This window comes from Heliangelus exortis, chromosome 3 (genome assembly GCF_036169615.1).
Source record: "Heliangelus exortis chromosome 3, bHelExo1.hap1, whole genome shotgun sequence".
NCBI lineage: Eukaryota > Metazoa > Chordata > Aves > Apodiformes > Trochilidae > Heliangelus > Heliangelus exortis.
Genome location: NC_092424.1, coordinates 50,363,417 through 50,387,240, shown reverse-complemented (window position 1 = coordinate 50,387,240; position 23,824 = coordinate 50,363,417). Strand labels below are relative to the sequence as shown.

The window sequence follows — 23,824 nt, the reverse complement described above, 5'->3', positions numbered from 1 at the left end:
TTATTATTTTTAATCTCTTCTGTTTGGTAAACTGAAAGGAACAGGTGAAGTGCCTGTTCACTGTGCAGTCTCAGGAGGCAGAAAACTACATGGTAAGTCAGGTCCCCAACAAGACTTTATGCTGAATCTTTTAAGAGGTGTGTAGGAGTCTTCGAGGGGGTGGGATGGCAGCTACAAGAATGCAGCTCCTGTTGGTACTTGCAGTCATTTGTATGTGATGGTGGGAGGAAGTTCAAACTACCTAAATTCCTAACTATGAGTTGTATTCTACGCGTAAATAGCAGTAGGGTTACCTGGTTACCTCCCAAGAGGACTGAGGAATAAGAGTGAATAAGATGAGTAAGAGGAAGCTATGAGAAGACAGTATTTTGGGTATGTGAAGAGGTATATATAAATACAGGGATGAAAGATCACTAACCTCTGGAATTTATAGATTTAGCAAAGTTCAGGATGAGTTCTCAGCTGACCTTGAGGAATTTAGCACCTCACTGAAATGGAAGAGGAGATCAATGCCTGTTCCTTTTTTACTATCTCCTCTTGCTAGATTCCTGGTAAACTAGCTATGAAGTAATATTTTTTCTCTCTCTCTTCCTTCCTTCCTTCCTTCCTTCCTTCCTTCCTTCCTTCCTTCCTTCCTTCCTTCCTTCCTTCCTTCCTTCCTTCCTTCCTTCCTTCCTTCCTTCCTTCCTTCCTTCCTTCCTTCCTTCCTTCCTTCCTTCCTTCCTTCCTTCCTTCCTTCCTTCCTTCTTTCCTTCCTTCCTTCCTTCCTTCCTTCCTTCCTTCCTTCCTTCCTTCCTTCCTTCCTTCCTTCCTTCCTTCCTTCCTTCCTTCCTTCCTTCCTTCCTTCCTTCCTTCCTTCCTTCCTTCCTTCCTTCCTTCCTTCCTTCCTTCCTTCCTTCCTTCCTTCCTTCCTTCCTTCCTTCCTTCCTTCCTTCCTTCCTTCCTTCCTTCCTTCCTTCCTTCCTTCCTTCCTTCCTTCCTTCCTTCCTTCCTTCCTTCCTTCCTTCCTTCCTTCCTTCCTTCCTTCCTTCCTTCCTTCCTTCCTTCCTTCCTTCCTTCCTTCCTTCCTTCCTTCCTCCCTTCCTCCCTTCCTTCCTCCCTTCCTTCCTCCCTTCCTCCCTTCCTTCCCTTCCTTCCCTTCCTTCCCTTCCTTCCCTTCCTTCCCTTCCTTCCCTTCCTTTATTTCTTAACTATTAAAATGTGTAACATTTTGTACTGAGTCTACTTCACCAGTACAGATTAGGGGTTGACCTGCTGGAAAACAGCTGTGTGGAGAAGGACTTTGGAGAACTGGTGGACAGTAACTTATCCATGGGACAGCAATGTGCCCTTGTGGCCAAGAAGGCCCATGACATCCCAGGGTGTATTAAGAAGAACGCATCCAGCAGGTTGAGGGAGGTTCTCCTACCCCTCTACTCTGTCATAGAAAGACCACATCTGGAGGATTCTGTCCAGTTCTGGGCTCCCCAGGTTAACAGGGACAGGGATATACGAGAGAGAGTTCAGCGGAAGGCTGTGAGGATGATCAGGGAACTGGAACAGCTGCCTTTTGAGGAAAGGTTGAGATACCTGGGGCTGCTTAGTCTGGAGAAAAGAAGACTGAGAGGGGAATCTTATTAATGTTTACAAATACCTGAAGGGTGGGTGTCAAGAAGCAGAGCTAGTCTCTTATTAGTGGTAAGCTGTGGCAGGACAAGGGGCAATGGATATAAAGAGGAACACAGGAAATTCCACCTCAATATATGGAAAACCTTTTTTCTATAAGCGTGGCAGAGCACTGGAATAGATTGCTGGAATAGAGTTTCCTTTTCTAGAGACTTTCAAGACACAGCTGGATGTGTTTTTGTGTGACCTGCCCTAGGTGATCCACCTTTGGCAGGGGTGTTGGACTTGATGATCTCCAGAGGAGCTTTCCAACCCCTTTCATTCTATGATACTGTGATTCAGCCACTGAGTGTGCCAGAAGTGCTGTATTTCAGCAGTTTTATATTTAAGTTGGAAGTGATGTTTCTGACTTTTTAAAGTGATTATGGAAAACTATATTTTCCTTGAGTCTTCATTATAACCATGGGTTATTAGAAGGCAAAAACCAGTATAAGGAATAAGGAAATTATTTCCTTTCTTTTATGAAGAAAAGGAGTGATAAAAGCCTGGCCTAAGTAAGTGGGATGCTTTCTCACTGAGGTGCAAAGTCCAAGTTGTCAAAGTAGCAAGTAAATATTTGAACTTAAGTCAGCACAGGCTAGCATAAAACTGATGTACTGTTTCCATTGCTCTTAAGGTTTCAGAGTAATAAATGTAATGTGTGCTGTAGTGGTTTGTTCTAGCAGTAAGTGCTATACAAGATGGTTTAAAACCAGCCTTGAGTCAATTCAGGATTGATGTACAGACTGGCAATAAGCTTACAAAAACAATAAAACACTGCAAAATGCTTGATGACGGCATGAAGAGCTTTAAAGAATATCACACTATGGCAGCACAATACAACTGCCTGTAGTGCAGAGCTTGGTCCCAGGGCAAGCCCACTGTGTCTCCAGGACCATGATGCAGGGTAGTCACGAACAGAAAAGGGAGTATATTCCCTGCTTGGCTATTTATAAAAGTGCTGTTTTATACTGTGGTGATCTGAGATTACTTCTGCTGCTTCTTAAAGAGGAGGTCCTGCTCTTACCAACCCACATGCACATCCTTGTACTGCCGGCTGTGCATTCCTGCTCCGTTCACTGGTTCCCTTTTACTGTACAGCGAGTCAATTCAGGTCACTAGTCTGGCAGAAAACAAATTCAGCAATACAAAAATAAATAGCTTCCCAACAGTTTAGACTTGAATCGATTCATTGTGTGATGAGTATCAGAGCATGATCCAGAAAGAGGTGAAGACAGCACAACCTGAAGTGGAAGCTCTGCATAAGGGGACAGGATGCTGTGCTCTGAAGGCAGTGAGCTTTTAGATTAGTTGCAGTGTAACATGTAAGCCCAAGAACATACTACAGTATCAACTGAAAGGGAATAAATTTTGTTTGCTCTTCTGTTTTCAGTCTCACAACCCACACTATAGGCAGTGCTCTAGTAGCGTGCTCCAGGCAAATATTGGGACTGCTACTCACTTTAGAACCCTCTGATTAATAACAGTCAGGTAAATGTGGTTTTATTTATGTAGAATAAGCACACACGGCCGTCAGTGTCCACCACGCTCAAAAACTGCATTATCAGCCTCGAAACATACACTTGCCTGGAGGAGGTTGCTCTGTGGGGGGGTGTCTCCATTTCCCCCCATCCCCTTCAGGTGGGGCTCCCAGAAACGCTACCCCGACGGAGGGGGCAGGGGAGGGGATGCAGCCGCACCCTTCCTTCCTGTATCCCCTGGGCTTGCGAGACCCGTGGCAGAGGGTGCGCTTCGCGGTGTGTGTCACACGCACCTCCCTCTCCTCACGCCGGGGGCCGGCTCAGAGCTCCCGTCCCGCTGCCGGGCCGAGGCACTTGCACCCAGTTCCGAAGAGGAGACATTTGCAGCTGGGAGCTCTCCCTACTCCCTCCGGGGTGCCTGGAACGTTCCCCAGGGGCCTCTCTACCGCTCTCCCCACATCCCGCGGCCGGCTGGGGGGCCCGGCGGAGCCAGGCTGCCTCGGGACCAGCTCCTCCTCCTCCGATCCGCCAGAGGGCGGCCCAGCCAGGTCGGGCCCCGGCGCGGCGCCGTGCGGAGGCGGGTAACCGGCATGGCTGTGCTGCTGGAGACGACGCTGGGCGACCTGGTGGTCGACCTGTACACGGAGGAGCGTCCCCGCGGTAGGAGAGGGATGGGCCGGGGCTGGGGTCGCGGGTTTGCCCCTTGCGCGGGCAGATGAAAGCCCCGAATCAAGCAGCGGTCCGCCTGCCGCAGCGTTTGCAGCCGCCCTCCGCGCCTTGATGGCGCCCGATCCGGTCAGGAAGCGCCGGTTTTTGGCCGCCCGGTCCTGCCCGGGGCCGCTGCTGCCGTGCCGGGAGGACACAGACGGGCGGCTCGCTTCCCTGCGGCTCTTCGGGGCGGCTGCCGCCGCGGCTCCGGGAGCCGCTCTCGAGGTTTCGGGCTGTTCGGGGAAGGAGAAGGGGCCGCTGAGTCGCCCGCGGCCCTGGTAGCGAGTTGTGGGCCTTTGGACGGGGCTGTCGCAGCTGGAGGTTCTGCTGCCGGTACCGCCCCTCCTGAGGAACCGGGTTCCGAATTTGGGGGGTTACTTTAGTCAGCAGCCCACATCTGCTGGCATGTCTTACGTCGTACCTCGGTCCTGGCATTCGACCCAATGCCAGGATTTCGCTGGTTGTTAGCAGTGCCCCTGGGGCTGCCTCTCTCTGTGTGCTTGAAATACTCGCAGACATCAAGTGCTGTTGGGAATTTTGGATTTTTTAATTCTTACTGTGGGCTTATTATACATGCGATGCGTATTTACTGAGGAAGTTGAGAAAATGTAATTAAATGGAAGGGCAGCTGTGATCTTCTTTTGCTACGTGTTTGTAATAACATCGCCTGAAAAAAACCAAAAAACAACGTTTATTTTTATATAAGTAATTGTGTTTATTGTTCTCTGAATCGCTAGAGGAAGGCTTTGGGGAGGGAGGAAGTATTACCTCTCCTTAGAGCATTTCTCACAGCATTTATAGGTTGTATGCTGATAAGATTTAACACAATGTGCTGCAGAACCACTTTTCTGCACATTGAACTAGATATCTGTTATAGCTATACTTATTTTACCTGGAGTATTCTCTAGTAAATGTTGGTATAATTTCTTGCAGCTTGCTTGAATTTTCTGAAGCTCTGCAAAGTAAAATACTACAACTATTGCCTTATTCATAATGTACAGGTGAGTATTCTCTATTTCTTTTTGTTTGTTTGTTTAGTATCATAAACATGAAAGCAATAGGTTATGTGTTTTGCTTTGTGACAGAGGGATTTTATTATACAAACTGGTGACCCCATGGGAACTGGCCGTGGAGGGGAATCCGTATTTTGGTAAGTAAAACTTTTTTCTTCTTTAATTGACAGAGAAGTTATACAGGGGAATAGGGATTCCAATTAGATTTTCTTCAGCTCTTTTGGGGTGGAATTACTGACGGGAAGTAAAAATGTAGAATCATAAGCTTCTTTGGCTTTAATACCTAAATACCTTTTTAAATCCTGTGCTGCCTTTGGTCATACACATGTTTTTTTTCTGGACAGTTTTCTATCTCAAGCAAAGTTACAACTATCAAGTTGTACATAAGTTTTAGTTTATTTAAAAAATAGAAAATAACTATAGGTTTTGCTTTGCAAGAGATGTTTCAATAACTAAGTGCTCTGTAGAAGGTAAAATCATTAGCAGTTTGTCACTTCTCTTTTTGTAACAAAATGTATTTAATTGATCAGGAGGGGATTATAGAGGATATGCTTGATTTCTCCTGTCTATAAGAAAGTAATCCTGTTGCTCTAAAAGTTTACTTGAGTTTATTTTAGTAGTGTTGAGCATGTAAACCACTTTTCTTTCTTGTTTAAGGTGTTTCCATTCGTCATGCCCATAAAAGTTGACGAAGTCATTCAAACAGCTAGGATGGAAGTTAGCAAAGTGCATATGTGCTATATGATTCCTTTGAAATTGTTGTTAAAAGTTGGATTAAAATTGCAGAGCAAAACTAAACCTGGAACGTGGGGGAAAATGAGAGATAAATAGCTTAGTTTGAGCAGACACAGTGTGCTAGACTCATGCTGACTTTTACAGTTCTGGTCTGTTAGGACCTCCTAAATACAAAACCTTGAAAACCTGGATTTATTGATCATGACTCTGGTGATCCTTGAATCAGGTTGGTTGGACTAAGCAGATACAAGTCTAGGGATACCTACCAACTTGCCAAAGCTGAGCTCTCCCTGCACATGGGTAGATGAAGTTTATTTTGATACTCTGATCTTTTATAAAGATTGGTGTTCTGAGGCTCTTTAATGTGTCAGTATAGCGTGATGAGAAGGTGGGAGAGTCTGTTCCACTGTTAGCATGGAGAATGGCAGGTTTTCTTTTCTAGTTGCTCATTACTACTGAAGTCCATGAAATTGGGAGTTTCTGTTCTGGCTGCTCAGGAAGCTGATGCAGGCGAAGTTTAATTTCTTAGCAAAATGAGTTTAAACAGAACACTGTCCTCAGGTATGGGCCAATGTGTGTCTTGGCCATGCCTTTGTCTCAGTTATGGAGTGAGACAAAATGTGTGATAATCAGGGTTAGGCTTAAAAAATTTAAAACAGTTTAACAATTTGTCATCAATTGAGTATCTCAACTTACTGTATGCAGTTCTGTCATGGGATAGACATGTTTACATGTAGATTTAGTGGCTTTCCATTTATTTTGGAAGAGAAATCTGTGACATGAATTATTATGTTTCTGTAGTGTGTATTAACTTATTTTACTGAACATACTTATCAAAATACATATTCCCTTCATGTGTTAGAAAAATGTTATATGCTTCATTCAAAACCACACAAATGCACCCCCCCCCATGCCCACAAAAAAAACCTTTGGTGAAATGCCTTGGAGAAAAATCTGTTGTTTCCTATAATATGAAGTGAATCTTTTAAGTGTACAGGTCCATAAAAATTTGTGAGGGTGAATGTAATTTCTGGTTTTATTTGAATGCAAATGTAAAAAATTTTAAGATGTTTAATATACTGTTTCACAGCATATTTTTATCTCGGTGTTTAAAGTTCACTTGCCTAGTAACATACTTATTATATATATTTTCAGTCAACTGTATGGTGATCAAGCTAGATTTTTTGAAGCAGAAAAAGTGCCAAGAATTAAGCACAAGAAAAAGGGAACCGTATCCATGGTGAACAATGGCAATGATCAGCATGGATCACAGGTCAGCATACAGTGTTGGAAACCCTTGATACATGTCTAAATAACTAAAAAGAAAATTCCTTGAATTTACAAAAGAGGCATAACAATGACAGTGTCGTCTAGATATCATCTTGTAACATGGTCAAAAAGCATGTAAAAAACCAGTCACAGATAAGTATTCTGCAAAGTGTCCCAGGTGCCAGTGGGTGTTTGATTACAAACAAGAAAGACACTGAAGTGCTCAGATTCAAATAGATTAATTCTATGTTTTAGTTGTTAGAATTCAGATCTCTGTTTTTTTTCTTTGTTTATTTCTGTTAATACCTCAGTGTGATTTTTGTTGATTTTTCGAATGGAAAAAATCCTATAGTTAAATGAAAGTGAAAAGTAAGGAAATTGGTTTTTATAATAATCTTAAACTTTCTGGTTTTAACATTGTGGTAATTTGAAAACTGAAGTCACACCATAGTTTCCTCTGTATGGTGTAATAGAAGGTGTGCAATACAATGTTAATTTCATTATTTTATCCCAGCACTGTTATAAAACAGCTTTTGAAAGTTGTGTTGTTCCCTTTGCTGTCCCTGTTCACAAGCACAAAGTTTTTGCTACATGGGGTATTTGAAGCTTTTTTCCCCACAGATTTCAGTGAGAGTTGTACCTCTCCTAAGGTAAAAATCAAGCCCTGATTTTTTCTATTTACTGTTACTGGTTTTGTTTTGTTTTGTTTTTTCCTAGTTTCTTATTACTACAGGGGAAAATCTGGATTACCTTGATGGTGTGCATACAGTATTTGGAGAAGTAACAGAAGGCATGGATGTATTGAAGGCAATTAATGAAACCTTTGTAGATAAGGATTTTATCCCGTATCAAGATATCAGGTGTGACTGCTTTTAATTTCCCTATTTGAGAAATACATTGTAATTAAAGAAATTAATAATTTTTTGGAAACTAGATTAATATAGTGATGCCAGGTGACCTGTACATAGTATGTTAAATACTCTTTTATTCTAGTGTTATTGGTACAGTAAGCAGGTACTAAAATAGCTATATAAGAAAATGTACAACTATGTTTCCTTTACAAAAGCATCAGAACCACCGTTTACAAGCATACAGTATGTTTGGCTGTTTGGGATATAACTGAGAATCAGTGGGGATGGTTTCCTGTTACTTGGGTAAAGAGTTTTATTTGCATGTGACTGATACTCATCTTGACTTTGTTTCCTATAAGGATAAATCATACAGTCATTTTAGATGATCCGTTTGAAGATCCACCTGGCTTGGCTGTTCCTGATCGCTCACCAGAACCAACTAAGGAACAGCTGGATGTGAGTGTTTATGATAGCTTCTTGGGGGAAAGCTGAAGGGAATAATGAAATAAGCTTAGCCTTATTAGTGGCTAGCACAGATTTGGTCAAAATAAAAATTCTGTCTTTAACAGTTTGTCTGTCACATCTGTATCCTAAAACACTTGCACATTCTTGGTGTAGGAGGGTAAGAGTTGCTCTTCTACTTTGCCTGCTTGAGTTCTGTTATGTCAAATGCTTGTTTATTATTGGGGCTATTGCTGTGTTTGGTCAAATACAGCTACTTAATCTTTTGAGAAAAGTATAAAAGTGTGACTTGGGTGCTTGTGACTGTGGTGGACTTAGTTTGGAAAGCCATGTTTTTGATTCATAACCACAGTGCAGTTAAGCAGAACGTTCAGAATATTCACCTTCGGCATTACTGTTTTTTTGTATACTCAGTAAAAGACAAAATGTAACTAACACTTATTAATACTGCATATTGCAGTTTTCCTTTTAAATGTGAAGTAGTCTATATTTCAGTGAAAGTAATCTTGGTAATATTCTGAGTTATTGCTACAAGCATGTATACTGTTGTGTATTTGAAGTAGCAGAATGAATTTGCTAAAAATATATTAGTAATTATTCATAACTTACTGCTAGCATGCAATTATGGTGGTTGCTCTGTGAAATAATCTCCTTGTATGGAAACAGTTGTTTGAAGCAATGAGTAAATTGGTGAGAGAGAATATTGTTTGTTTTTAAGATATAATTACAAAATTTGAATTAGACTTTCATTGTATATCTGCATTGTGGTAAATCTCTGATGTACCTTCAGGTATGGTAAAAAGTATAAGGAGCTTAATAGCTCACTGCTGACTTTGTAGAGATTTGGAAGCTTATACTTGCTTTTCTTTTCTGATAGCCTGTCTGAGGATATGACCTGTGGTATAGCAATAGCTGTAAGAAGGGCAGCATTCTGATGAGGACAAAAAAAAATTAAACATCAGTTCCTGCCTAGGTGTATAAATATAGAGTTCTTGTTATGATATATAGCATTTAATTTAATATTGTATTGGATACCACAGATACTTGCGGCATTCCTTACCTTCATTTCTGGTAGGAGCTATCTAGACTAGAAATGAATTGGCACTTATGATGAGATGTTGAGTATGAGATGGAAGTGTAAAAGAATTTAGGATATCAAACTGAACATGGTTCATATTGGGCCTGAAAGGTCACACATAGTTCCCAGTGCCTGAAACATGAAGGTGACATCTCTCCTTTTGTGAAGAACAGAGTGAAAGCCTGGTTCTCCAGAGATCATAGAATCATAGAACTGGCTGGGTTGGAAGGGACCTCAGAGATCATCAAGTCCAACCCTTGATCCACTACCGCTGCAGTTACCAGACCATGGCACTGAGTGCCACATCCAGTCTCTTTTTAGATATCTCCAGGGATGGAGAATCCACTACTTCCCAGGGCAGCCCATTCCAATGTCTGATCACCCTCTCAGTAAAGAAATTCTTTCTAATATCCAACCTAAACCTCCTTAAGACCGTGCCCTTAAGATATGGTGCTTAAGCATTTTTCATACCTTGAAGGGTGGGAGAAGAGGTCATCCAAGCAGTATTTGGAAAGTGGGAAAGAATTTTTGGCCACAGCTTCGTACTGAATAACTTTTTCCTTCATTTTCAGAGTGGCAGAATAGGAGCAGATGAAGAAATTGATGACATGAAAGGACGGTCTGTAGATGAAATTGAAGAAGTTCAGGCAGAAAAAGAAGCAAAAACTCGTGCCATTCTTCTGGAAATGGTATGTACAAGTTACATTAAGCCTAGGAGGATGTGTACTCTTTATCTTGAAATTGTGTAAGTGATTATGATGTCGTGGCTCAAATTCTGTGTGATTAAACATCTGTGGTACAATGGACTGAGCATGAACACTGGAGGTGATTTTCTGATAAAATCAGTGATACTTCATTTTCAAAGCCAGGATTAAAAGTGTTCCAGTGAAAGCTTTATAAAAATTTACTAGAAATGCATCCAATTAAGAAACATAACATAAATAATATGCTGCTGAGTATCTTTAATCCTGGAAAAGGGTTTAACATTTGTGGGAAAGCACTGAGATAATCTCTTCCCAGTACATGTAGTGGCATTGGGATTCCTTCATTCATATATGTAATGGCTGTCTTCCTTCTTGGGATTAGTTGAATTTAACATTGATTAACTTTGCACTTCCTCCTTACTTACAACGTTTTCTAACTCTTGGCAGTTGTAAACTTCATATAATAACAAAAATTTTGAATAGGCTTTGTAGTTTTATCTTTTGAAAAAGAAAAAAGTGCATGCCCTGTTGGAGAATGGCTGAATCCATCACACTTTTTAAGTACTAAATTCAAATCTATGGTGAATAGTTTCCAGCAGATACTAATACCAGTGTCAGTCCAGATGTGGCCACAGTGTTGCAGAAGAACTCCAAGTGTGGGCTCTTGTTTTGCAGCAGCAGTGGGGATAATGAACTGTTTTCCAGAAAAGGTTAGCTAGAAGAGGCAAGTGGGGTATGTGAGCTAACAAAGTAACTTTTCTGTGAGTATTGCTGGGCAGTATGCAGTAGGGAGCTGTGTTACATAAGGTGAAGAGATGAAATACTAAGTGCCCTGCTAGTGTCACTGGTTTGAAAAACCTCAACTCTTCTTTTGTTCAAATAGTTACCTTCTCTGAGAACATCATGTGCTTAAACTTTTTTTGGGTTCTCTTGCAGAATCTGCTTCTTAGTTGTGTTATTTTGCTTCTTTCTGCTATCAAACTAATATGCATTACCTTTTTATTAGCATATTGAGTAGAAGATGGAGATAAAGTGTTTAATACCACTAGTCTTTTGTTAATTTTTAAAAAGAAGTACTACAGTTCAGGAGGAGATGGTGCATGTATTTGTGTCTTGATCAAAGGTTGCAAACTCCAAAGTTGTATGTACTGTAAGCAAATTTTTTTTCTTAGTAGGCAGGAGTACTTTCTCCTGTCTTTCTGAACAAAAAGGTATAATTTTAACATATCGTTCTTACCAAACTATCTTTAATTTAAGCTTATCCTAGCTGTTGTCAGATTTCAAGGAAAGATGAGTTTATCCAAGGTACAGACAGAGACTAAGAAATTTATCCAGTCCTTTTTTATTTTTACAACAGAGTTGCTCTTAAAGTATAGTGTCAGCTTTTAGAACTGTGTATTTGTTACATTAGGAACAGGGAAAGCAAGATAGAAAGTACTTGTGACTTCAGTGAAGTCCCAGTGGTGGAACTGCAAATAGATAATCAATTTTGGGTGCCATGGAAAATACTTTCTCTATGATACTGAATAGAAAAAATATTTTATTAAGTTTTAATTTTGTGTTAGGAATGTGTCTGAGATAATCCAAAAGAGGCGTGCCTGAGGTATGCCAGTGTGCCTGAGGCAATAAAATTTAGAGAGCTTTAGGCAGAAGTGATGAAAGTCTTTTTCTGTATGCCACAGGTGGGAGACTTACCAGATGCAGAGATCAAGCCACCAGAAAATGTACTGTTTGTTTGTAAACTGAATCCTGTGACCACAGATGAAGATCTCGAGATAATATTTTCACGATTTGGTCCCATTAAAAGGTAATTATTGAAAAATAAAAAGGAAACCTTCCTTGTTGAAAATGAACTTGACTCCTTCCAGTCCATTTGGATTTGGCTATTAAGTAGCATTCTGGTGTCTCTGAAGATTTGTCCCATGCCTGCATGTATTTGGGTAGAGCCCGCAACAATGATCAAATAAAGTCAGATCTAGCTAGCTGAGTATCCTGTCCCAGCAGTAGTTTTAATTGAAAGCCTAGGGACTGTAGGAACAAGGAAAGAATTTGATACTGCCCCAGTGTCTTGTCACTTTCAGCAGTTTTATCTCAGATGCTACATGAGGTAGATGCATTCTCTGGACTTTTCTTTTCCATGGGAATATGTGTGATTTTGGGATAAAGCAACAAGCACTCCTGGCATTTGAGATACTGCTTGTTAAGCTGGTCTCATGACTGCTGACTCTGCAGTTTTGAACCTGGGTTCTAATAGTGTCAGTTGATTCCACTTGGTACTGGTATCAAGAGATGATGGGCAGTGTATATAATTCTAATACTGATCTCTTGCTTCCCCAGTACACGTTGCAAATGTCTCACCTCAATACCACGTGCAAGACAAGAGGGCACGGTCTCAAGTTGTGCTGGGGGAGGTTTAGGTTGGACATTAGAAAGAATTTCTTTACTGAGAGGGTGATCAGACATTGGAATGGGCTGCCCTGGGAAGTGGTGGATTCTCCATCCCTGGAGATATTTAAAAAGAGACTGGATGTGGCACTCAGTGCCATGGTCTGGTAACTGCAGCGGTAGTGGATCAAGGGTTGGACTTGATGATCTCTGAGGTCCCTTCCAACCCAGCCAATTCTATGATTCTATGATTCTATGTCCTGCCCTTGTTGCCTGTCTGACCTTCTCATGTCATATGCAAGAGTGTGGGCACACTGATTTAATAATATATTGTTCCCATTTTTTGTGTACTGATTCAGTACTTTAGGTTTCTTATTTTTGACCACTAAACTGCCTGATAAGAAAATGGCTCCTAAAAAGGTGCTTGCTTAGAAGAGAAAGTTTGTCACATGATGACTGTTTAAACTTTCCTTAAAATGACAGAAAAAACAGAATGTTAAAGTTCCTGTCTTGCATTAGTGAAATGCAAAAACCAATTTAATTTTAAACAATTTTAATTAATAAAAAAATCATCCTGAGTTCTACACTTTGTTACCCACTGGTGAGTTAAGTGTAATAGTTGTTCAACTAATGTCACACGCATTTTTTTTTGTGCAGGCAACCCCACACCAGTAGGGGTCTCAGAATCAAGTGTTTTAATACCTTTAAGGTGGTGGGGTTTTTTTTGTTTGTTTGTTTAACCATTATTCTCCCTTTTACGCAGTGCTTCCCTGTTCTATGTTTTTTGCTCCATGACCGTTGACATTTTTATTCTGTATCAAATTTTCAGCTGTGAAGTGATTAGAGACTGGAAGACTGGTGAATCTCTTTGTTATGCTTTCATAGAGTTTGAAAAGGTATGTTTTTTTAGGTAATACTGTATGTAGATTCTGCTTCTAAAAGTTAATATTCAGTATACTTCCTCTAAGGAAAAGCAATGAAATCTTCTCTTGTGGGATAGTTAATATTTTCTTTTATTGATTTAGTTGCAGAAGTTGTAGGCAGTAAACGAAGCAAATATTTAAGTCTATCTATTCAATCAAGCAATACAAATATGTTCTTAGGATATCTTGAAACCAATGCAGAGCAGATTAGAACTTTAGTTAAAGAAGGAAATGCTACCAGAAAAAAGAGTCATGCTGTGTAAAGAGAGAAAGGTGTATGATAAAAGGCAGATGGATGTAGGGTCCTATGTTGGTCTTGACATGCTTGTTTGTCAACATGTTGCCCTTACTGTGAGATTGACAGTAAAAGTTCTCTTGATGGTGCATCTTGTTTGTATATGAGAATCACTTTAATCTGGAAGACACTGGGAAAGTGTTTTCATTTTTCTTTAGCTTACTTACGTACTTAAAATGGAGCTTTTATTAGTTGTCTTTTTTTCCTTCTTTGACTGAATGTAATGCATGGGCAACTGGATTGACAAATTTTTAAAGCAGTGAAATGAACTGAAGAAATGGAAATGGAGATGATTACATTTGGACAAAGCATAACTATTCCTTTTGATATGGCACAATGCAAGAGTTGCTGTGCTTTAGACGGTTTTAGAAAAAACAAGTATACAATTAAGGAGTGGAATTTGTGTTGTTCGTTGACTACTCCTATGAAATAATCATGAACCAAAATTTTCTGAAAACTAATACCAGGAGGAAGACTGTGAGAAAGCCTACTTCAAAATGGACAATGTGCTCATAGATGACAGACGGATACATGTGGATTTTAGCCAGTCTGTTGCAAAGATTAAGTGGAAGGGAAAAGGTAGGTACACTTGTGCTTCTTTGACCCTCATAACTGAATAAGCCATGGATTCTGGATTATACATATTATATAAAGAGAAGCAGTTATGATCTTAAATAATTTCATCTTTGGGGACATAATTTTTCCTTGTATTGTAAACAGAGCAACACAGTTGCTAGCCCTTCTTTGCACTTTCCATAAGAAAGAGTAGAAAGGTTTTCCACTGTTACATTAGCATTACATTGCCATGGGTTGCTGTTTTATCATGTGTTTTTGTCAGTAAATGGCTTGTTCCTCTCAAGCTTAAAGTGGTATTTTTTGATCTTACTTATTAGTAAAATAGTGTGGCAGTACATTGTTACTTTCTTTACCTTATTTACCGGGGTATACACAAGAAAAAGTCAGTATTCAGGCCACCCCTCTTTGCCTCCTGCAGGCCGAGCATATTGCATAGCAAACTGTATGTTATAAAGCCCCATTTCAGATTTTTGAGGATGTTGTGGGAAGGAAAAGATTGTGAGTGAGGTAGATGCAGTGGTTATTTGGTTGTTGGGGACATGAGGAAAATACTGGACTTGGAGAGGTGACTGTCCATTGCAGCTGAAATGATCTTGTGTGTCTTTGACTGAAAATGCAGTCAGCCCTTAATTGTTTTCATGTGTTTTCTCCAGACTGGGTGTAGTCATGGACAATGAAGTACTAGAACTTGTCCTAAACAGAGTTTAGATAATTTTGTAATCTGTAGATCTATACAGATTTGGGGCAGATTACATATAGATTACATACATATTACATGCAGTGCATGACTATATGGAAAACATTACTTTATCTGAGTTCCTTAGGACTAAATTGTTCTTTAATATTGGAAATCCAACTATGTTGTCGTCTTGTTTTGCTTACGTGGTACCCAAAAAACGACTGAGATGAAGTAGTGTCCTTGCCCCTTCAGTAGCTGTTTCTGACCTGTCCAGTTAACACTGCAGTTTTAAGAATGACCGTGAGGTGGCAGCACGTTGCTGCCGAACTGTTTATTAATACCTAAGCTGGTACTTCCAAATGAATGGATGGAAAATGGGATCTGTCATGTCCTTCTTTAGATCAACACATTAATTTTTTTTAAATTTTTTTTCCAAATGTTCCATTTGAATTCCTGTAGCTGTCTGAGGAGTTTCTCTTTGTGCAGCCCAGAGGAGAAAGACATTTAATAATGATAAAAGTCTGCAGGCTTTCATGGAAAGAGAATTTTAAGGGGTGTAGCATAGAGCCCTCTATCAAAGAAGGACTAGTTGCTAAATCCAGCTTTGTGATCCTGTTCATGTGTTGTCTTCACTGAGTATGAGTAAGGCCTATGGTGATTAATGGGATCTGCAAGCAAGGTGAGGGCAGAAATTCACAAATTGTCTTACTCTCTTCTGCCCTGTTACCCAGATGTCAGTGTTGGTTCTGAAAGTCTATTCTGCTACGAGTCTCTGTATGGTTATGAAGAACCCTTGAATTCATAAGCAGAAGTTAGTGATAGGTGTGGGTCTTGGTTTTGTGTGGGGTTTTTTTTGTTTTTTGTTTGTTTGGTTGGTTGGGTTTTTTTTTAGTGAATTGTATATGTTTTTCTGTGCACCAGGTGGGTGTTATACCAAGGACGATTTCAAAGAGTATGAAAAGGAACATGGCAAACCTTCAAAACTTGCTCTGAAAGAGAAGGTAAAGCCAAAGCAGGAGTATCCTTTTCTGGTAAAAAGTATTTTTTGCATTAAGTGCAGTTTATGTAAACAGCCTGGAAAAAGCTGGTGGAGCCTGGTTTGATAAACAGGAGTTTGCTCCTAAGGTTTATGTTCAGGTATTTGTTGATACAAAGTAGCAGGTGTGTCCTTAACCAACACCATCAGCGCCAAGTATGACCTTGTGCTGGATGAGGATGTAGAAGAGTCTCAAACAAGTCAGTCACACTCTAAAAAACAAAAGAAGAAAAAGCACCACCACTCTGAAGATGAAGAGGATGACAAGAGGACCAAAAAATCTAAGGTACTAAGCTCTTCATTTATTCATTAACTTTATAGTTGTTGTTCTTCAGATATTGTTCTTCTAATAAGAAAAGACAGGAAAAAGAAGTCTGATCTTTAGCTGAGGACATGACGTGCAAAGTCCCTTAAAGTGCAGCAGCTGTAAATGTAGAGAGGGCTGATGTTAGAATCTGATTATGATGGAGGCTTTCCAAATCTTCCTGGACTTTTGAAGCTTGGTGTGTCCAAGTGGCTTTTTGCCAAAACATCCTGAAAAGGCAATGTAGCCTCTCATAAAGGAGGAGATCTTCAGTACTTTGAACCTTCTGTTCGTATATTCCCAGTCATAAACTATTAGTTAATCAGATTTCATGAATTCAAACTATTGTTCATTTTCTTGCCAGACCAACAAGTTGGCTTTTTCCCATATAGAATCAGAAACACAATCTCTCTGCATGATCCTTTTTTATGTTTCCTTAATTATTTTAGAAGCATTTTTGTAAAATCTATATGCAGGTTTGCTTGCATTTTGCAAGCGTATGCCACTGTCAGACTCTGACTGCAGAGGAGATCCAGAGAAGACAGCAGTTCTGTCATTCATTAGTTCTGCTGCATCCTGTCAGGTCAAAAGTCCCATGCTTCTCTGAACTTGGGGTAATCAAGATGTTGATGTTTCATGAAAACAATGCCTGCAGTGATAAAGTAGAGGGTTAACCACCATTGAAGTGTGAGCATTAGGGAGAATTGAGCTAAGCTGAAAAAAAAACAAAACCAACAAACCCCAGTGTTTTCACAATGCAAGTTTTATGAGTGAGAATAAAGCTTTCTTCTAGAGCTTTGGAGAAAGTGATATGATTCCAGCCCTTGTCCCAGTGTAAGTTTTGAGTGCTGCTTTTGAGCCCTGTGTATATAAAAGCATGCCTGATTTGGTTGTTGCATTGCATCACTTCCACCAGTAAGCCCTATGGCTTATTTCTGGTACTTTTTATCACTGGTACTGGGTCTTTTTATCACTATTGTTATACTAATTCAGTTGGGACCATTTGAATGGAAGAAAAGAACTTATTCAGATACTTAAAGCCTAATATATAAGAGCATATACATGCAAGAGGTCTTAATTAATGTTGGTTTAGACTTCATCCTGTCTTTTTGGCTGGTTGACATTTTTACTTTAGCATTCTCGAAGTGGATATTTCAGGAAGTAGTCTTTGCTTTTGATAGTTCAGAAAGTACATGTGTGGAACTAGCTGGTTGTGCTATATTACCAGAGAATATTTTAACATTGTACAGCTATCTCTGCCCTTGCAGGTTGTACAGCAAATACTGGCAGCAACAGGCTCTTCATCTATGTATGTTACATTTGTTACAAGTGAACTGCAAGATATCAGCCGTGGATTTCCTTGTAAAAAAGCCTGAGGACAGGATTCCAGTTGCTATTTCCAAGTTCTAGAAAACAGTATTTTCTAGTTCTTGACTCTGTGATCTCTTCTGTGTCTCTGTATATCTTTTTGTGATATAGTCACTTGCACCTTTTGTAATTTGTTCCTGTAGTCTACTGCTGCTGTATTCTGGTATTGCCTTCTTTCCCACTGCTTTCCTTTATGTGGTTCATCTTTACCTGTCCTGGTGTAAATAGCTTAGCCTTCTTGTGCTCTAAATCACAGGTGAAAGCTTACTTCTATTCTCTGAGGCCAAGCAGCACAGTTCCCTCCTGGAGCTGTGAAAATGAATTTAGGGGAAGAATCTTTCTGTGTCTGTACTTAAATATCCTTTTTAGTATGTACTGTGTAGTATGTATGTACTGATCAGTATGTACTCAGTCCAATTTAGAGATTCAGTGTCTTGAGCATGGCCCTTTCCAGATGAAATCTGCAGGAAGCTTAGCTGACAAATTCTAGTTAGCATACACAAAATGTAATTTTTTTTTTTTTTTTTTGAGATTTATAATTTAGGGATAATCTGGGGAACTCGTACAAGAGCAGGGGAAGATGACAGATTCTTGAAGCAGAATATGTTCACTGTGAATACCAAGACCAACACAAAGTATAACAGTATGGAAACTTTTGATGAATGGTAGCATTTTCAGTATAGGCAAAGAAAGCATTTCCATTAACCCTATTTTGGAATATATTTGAGGTAAGAACTTTAAAACAAACCAACAGACCTTCCACAAGTAATTGGCCAAAGACCACAATAGCCATGCTTTGTACATAAATTTCCACCCCAAGCCCCTAGTGTGGCAGAGAGGGGTTCTCTGTTTTAAGTAACAGAACAGAGTCTTATAATGGGAAGTTCTGGCAACTGAAACTACAGTTTGTTCTACCAGCTTCAGCTATGACTGAAGGGGTTTTATTTTCTGAATAGTTTCCATGATGTTGAGCTGTTTTACTGTTCTCTTGATGTTTTAGGGTTTTTTTTTTTTAATTTCTTTAGTATATTTTGACTCACCCTTTTCTTAGTCTGACACCTGTTTCCTGAATCTTCAGCCTCTGTGTTGATATTTTAAGAATATATTTTTGAATATTGTGCTGTTTGACTTGATTCCAGAGGGTAGAAGAGGTAGGTTCTTGTGGCTTGCTTTTAGTACACAACAGGATGTGGGGTCTGGAGCAGGAGACTATATGTATGTCTCTGAATAGGATTTAGTACCTTTTTTTTAACAATTTTTTTCTTCTGCTTGAGGTCTGTATTATAACTTTGTTCCTTTTTCAGTTTTCTCTGTATTTTTTGGTTCCTTGGATTTCATTTATTGATTTGTTTAAGATAGTTGGATCAGTGGAGGAGTATAGCATGTCCAATGGATTTTCGTGAGACATAGGGGCTTCCTGACTTTCAAGTGTTTGTAGTACATGATTTTTGCAAAGATACTGATTTTTCTGGTTTTAATTTCCTGTCCTTACTGCTTATTGGACGTTCATCAAACTTTTCCCTCAGTAAAAAGAGAACAAAGTCTTTTGTCTGGAGACACTGTCCCTTTATTTTTTTTTTCTTATTCTAACCTTTAAGTAGTGTGCTTAAAATAAATGTAGAGGTGGCATATTTGTTCTGCTTTTGTGGTCATGGTATTTCTAGATGATGTAACTGCAAGTGCAGTTTGGCAAGTTACTACTTTTGGCAAAGTCAGCCCTGAACTTCCAGAGAAGTGTCTTTCCCTCTTTTCATATTCCCTTCTTCATGTGTGTTCACTAACACAGTGCAGGAGTAAGAACAGGGGTGATAACCACTTACTTGTTGGCTGATAAGTGCCTGTGGTCCTGTATGGAGAAATAATGGAGTTCAGCAATAACAGAGAGCCTGTTTTGAAGTGGGAATAGACTTTTTCCTCTTCTAGTGGGAAAACAGCATGTTTCTGACTTGGATAGGGTATAAAAGATTTAATTTCAAAACACTGTTATTTGTAGTAACTTAAAGAGTGTTTGAAACGTTGACTTTCTGCTGTGCTAAAAACTTGATAAAGGTAAAATCTTATTTAAGAGGAAAAGTAACTGATTTTTTTTGGGAAATAAGGTGCAATCCACTCTGTTAATTCAGATGACTATACATTATTTTTCTTTACACTGTGATCGTATTAGCTACTGTGATGAACAATTTGTGGCACTTTCAGACTTGCCCTGTACACCTATTCCCAAAGTGCTTTTGTGAAGGTAATTGTTCTTAGCTGGCTCCAAGACTTTTTAAAATCTTTTCAGCAAGTTTCCCTTTTCTGTAGAATTCAGCATAGGCTATTTGTCTTCACTGACCTGTTCCCCACTCTGACTTTGGCAGTGTCTGTCTCCAGTGTTGGTTTGGTAGATCTTTGAACTGAGTGCTGTTCTTCTTTTCTTCCATTTCTCCTTGTGCTGGGAGGTGGCTTCAGCAACAAACCAGCTAAAAGGCAGCAGTTGCACCAACCCCACTGTCCTTGTTCTGGCCAATATTTTGTCTCCTTTCTCTTTACTCCACCAGCAGCCTTCTCATGTTTACTCAGGCCCTGCCACAAAGGGGCTTTCAACTCATCCTCTTTGTCAAAAAGATGGAGACTGAAGGTTTTGGGTAAAAGAATAATATAGCCGTGCATCATTAAGAAGATGAAGGCACAGACTGTTGATAAATAGGTGAAATCACCACTCCTTTTTGATGGATTCAGATTTTAAAATCTGTATTGAAACAGTTTAAAGTATAGAAGTGGAATAAACATTTGGCCACTAGTAAGATTACTGTACCCAGCTGTAGCAGGAATTTTTTGTTAAGTAGTTAAAGATCAAATCTGTGATTACTGATGTGAGTCTTGGTCCAGAGGTTTTATGTTGCTCATTTTAACTCTAGTATTTCAGCATTATCTACATAATTTTAAAGGTGGTTTTAGCTCTCAGTGTTTGCTCTGGGAGCCATCCTCATCACTTCCTCTCTGGATAAAAGCTCTGCTTCGAGTAGTTGTTTTTTTTTTCACTATTTGAAATAAATGAGGTTTGCATGTGTGTACATGCAGTATAGGTTTTAGCCATACAATTGTGAATGCTGTTGTCACAAGTACATATATAGAAAGGTGAAAGACATACCTGAAATTAGCAAAGACTGTGTAATATAATGCAGCCATTTTTTTCATAGTTCATAATGATCTGTGTTTAATAGTGGTATTAAAATCCCATAAAATGTTGTCTGTCTCCTACAGTATGTAATGATACTAAACTTTCAAGTGATGGTACCCTCAAAACAAAAGTGCCAACCACAGCCTTAATGGCAAGCTCTGTATCTATCTTTCTGTGAGATCCTGAAGCTCCATTGTATTATGGGTTTCTATCAGTGCTTGAAAATATTAGAAGTTCCTATATCAAAACTCAGTGTTGTATATTAAAAACATCTTTAGAGTTCCTTGAAATGAAATGGAAACTTTCTGTGTGATCTTTATCTTCTTACTTTAAAAATTGCTTTGGTTCTGTGGCCGTTATGGGTGTTGGTGTCTCCACGTAGTCATTTTAGCATGTGCTGTGCCATAATCTTGTTAGGGTGACATTTTGCAATCTGTGTGATTAAGCCATTTTCCCTTCCTACTTATAAATTGTCTCAATGGTTTCATACTGTACACTTCATGCAACAAGTAGAGCAGGTGTTCTACTGACAGCAGCTCCCCCTTTGTTACATAAACCTCATTTCTCTCCAAAGTAAATCTGTTCTGTGCTCGGTCAGCATGCTTAATAACAATATGCAGAAAGCCAGTGAAATTAAAATTTTCCCATTACTTGTTGCTTGAAATTTTAAGCCTTTTTTTTTAGGGTTTTGTGTGTCTGCTGAAACACCACTATGACTTGTAGTACATACTATTGGTCTCTCTTTTTTAGGCCATTTAAAATTACCCCTTAGAGTTTACTAGGTCTGTGTGAGTGTATCCTTGTGTGTTTTCCATATGGGTTGTACACATCAGCCTGCAAAATACAACTGATTTTTTTATTACCTTGACTGTACATTCAAAATTATTGGATTTTCCATGTTGCCTTTTATTGTGGACTCCTAGCTTCAAGGAAGTGAAGTAGCTTGCATGCATGTGTGTTGGGTGTAGTTTTGTTCTTTGTAACTGCGTACTTTGTTTTTTTCAAGGCCTGGAATTTAGGCCATTAAGGATTATTACAGGCAGGTCCTAAGAAGTGTTCTGCATTTTCATAGCATTGGAATGCCTGTGGGGCTTGAATCAAAAGGATGATCAATATACCTCTGTTGCTTAGATAAGAAGTCAAAATTTAAGTCTGGCTTAGAAGCATGTGTGATGCTTATGAAAAGTTTGCTAATATCCATCTGAGTTGGATCCTTGATAAAATCATTTGCTAAAGCTCCTTATGAAACAGAAGCAGCAGCATGCCTGACAGCCACTTTTTTTTCCATAGAAGTTGACTAAAGCTGTAAGCTTATTTTCTTCATACAGTTATTAAGTGGGAGTTGTTTAGACATTTTCTTTTTCAAGTCATGGTGTGAATCTGTTTTGGGTAGTACCAGCCTTAGCTAATGAGCAGGCCATTCTTGACTCACTTCTATTTCCCTTCATGTGTTTGTATTTTTCCCTTTTGTCTGTAACTGAGTGTCTGTGCAATTCCTTTAACAGGATTCTGATAGAAAACATGAAGGAGAACGCTCTAGAGAGAAGATGAAGAGTGAGAAGAAAGACAGACATCGGAGCCGCAGCCGATCTCCAGAGAGAGAGCACACTTCCAGCAAACAAAGGGACAGATACAAAGAGGACTTCCGAGTAAGAGACTGGGATAGAAAAGCAGACAGAAGCAGAAGTCCTAAGAAATCAAGAGACAAAGAGAGGTCCAAGTACAGATGAAGGTTGAGGAAAAGAAATGGTGGAACTAAAATATGTTTTCTTCCAGGATTTCCAGTGTTTTCTTAAAGGGATGTGCAGTTACTGGAAAAAAGCATTTGCCTTCTGTTGGCACTTTGGTTGTATAATTCTATGAATGCCCAGTGTATGACTGTTGAAGAAAGCCTTGATTTCAAAGAGGCTGCTTCAATAAAGTATTTCATATCAGTGAAATAGTTTGAGTCTCTCATAAGGAATGTTGTTTACAGCTTTTTGGAAACATAAGCAAGCACTAATGAATGAATCCCCCTTCCCCACTGTAAAGAGATTTGCAGGACATATCTCCTTTCTACAAGGAGGCTGTATTTATCTTTCAACATTTTCAGATGCTATGGTAAAGAGTGTGATAGAAGCCCTGGGGAGACAGAAATGCATTGTGCACACTCCTTCCAGAAAGTAGGCAGATACCATTTGTATAAGAATAATCAAAACTCAATTTCCTTCCTTCCAAATTAAGTGCTTCTAGCTGGCTTAGTCCTGTCAGCTCTATTTGCTGGCACCACTGTGCAGCAATGGTTCAAGTCACTACTGAAGTGCTTGCCTTGACAAGGAAGTGCTGCACCATGCTAAATGAGTAGCACTAACTTGCTCTCCTGTTTACATGGATCACCTGGTGTCATGGCAGTGCTGGAGGATGCCTCTCAGAACAGATTCACTTGTTACTTGGCCCATTTGGACTCTGTAGTGTCAGGGGAATCCAACTGCTAGGATTTCAGGCAGGTTATGTTGGGTGGTTAAGAAAGAAGAATGTTGTCACTAGAAGAATTAGCAAAAAAAAGCAGAATTTGTAACTTGCATTGTGTTTGCCAAAGCCTAAATGGGATTAATTTTCAGGTTTCCTGGCAGAACTAGGTCAGTTGTAATAGCTTTTCATCTGGAGAGGAATGCATGTGGTGTTATTCAAAGCCTTTCTAGTGAAAATTGTGAGGCTCTTCAATGCCTGGCTTGCTGAGATAAACAAGACCTTGCCATTTAAACAGTGTTAGCCAGTATCCATACATTTTAAGAACATGTATGTCCTGTTTCTGTCCAGAGGAGGAGAGATCTTGAAGTGTCAGGAGGATAAGAGACATGGGGAATATATTTGTCTTTTCTTCATGCTATGGAATGTGTGATGACTTGGAGGCAGTCTGCTTTGATGAATAAATTTAACTTTTTAGTTTTGTGATTGTGTTTGTTGTTATATTTTCTGTAGTGTCTAATTATGATGTGTAATGAGATTTTATAATTTGATACCCCTCACTGAAACATGATCTGCAGGACAAACTAAAATTCAAGGCAGCCAAGAAGAGTCACTGCAAGTTACTCTGCAGTGAGGAGCCAGCAGCAGTTCTGCTCTGCCTCGTTAGTGCATTTCAATGGGCTTTGTGCAGAAACTGATTAAGAT

At 39.5% G+C, this 23,824-nt stretch overlaps 1 protein-coding gene across 1 annotated transcript; it reads left to right on the top strand.

Moving 5' to 3' along the window:
- Positions 1 to 3,644: 3,644 nt before the first annotated feature.
- PPIL4 (peptidylprolyl isomerase like 4) lies at positions 3,645 to 23,594 on the top strand. Its single transcript, XM_071740541.1, has 13 exons — positions 3,645 to 3,785; positions 4,767 to 4,834; positions 4,919 to 4,983; positions 6,737 to 6,854; positions 7,568 to 7,710; positions 8,061 to 8,157; positions 9,814 to 9,930; positions 11,628 to 11,752; positions 13,160 to 13,226; positions 14,016 to 14,127; positions 15,725 to 15,821; positions 15,990 to 16,125; positions 22,177 to 23,594. The coding sequence occupies exons 1-13, from the start codon at positions 3,716 to 3,718 to the stop codon at positions 22,399 to 22,401; spliced, it is 1,440 nt and encodes a 479-aa protein (XP_071596642.1). The 5' UTR covers positions 3,645 to 3,715; the 3' UTR covers positions 22,402 to 23,594.
- The last annotated feature ends 230 nt before the right edge of the window (positions 23,595 to 23,824 follow it).

Excerpts from the sequence above, each read along its gene's own strand:
- PPIL4 (XM_071740541.1), top strand. The coding sequence starts at position 3,716 with ATGGCTGTGCTGCTGGAGACGACGCTGGGCGACCTGGTGGTCGACCTG. Across the intron at positions 4,835-4,918 it reads GCCTTATTCATAATGTACAG|AGGGATTTTATTATACAAAC; the intron begins GTGAGTATTCTC and ends GCTTTGTGACAG. Across the intron at positions 11,753-13,159 it reads CGATTTGGTCCCATTAAAAG|CTGTGAAGTGATTAGAGACT; the intron begins GTAATTATTGAA and ends TCAAATTTTCAG.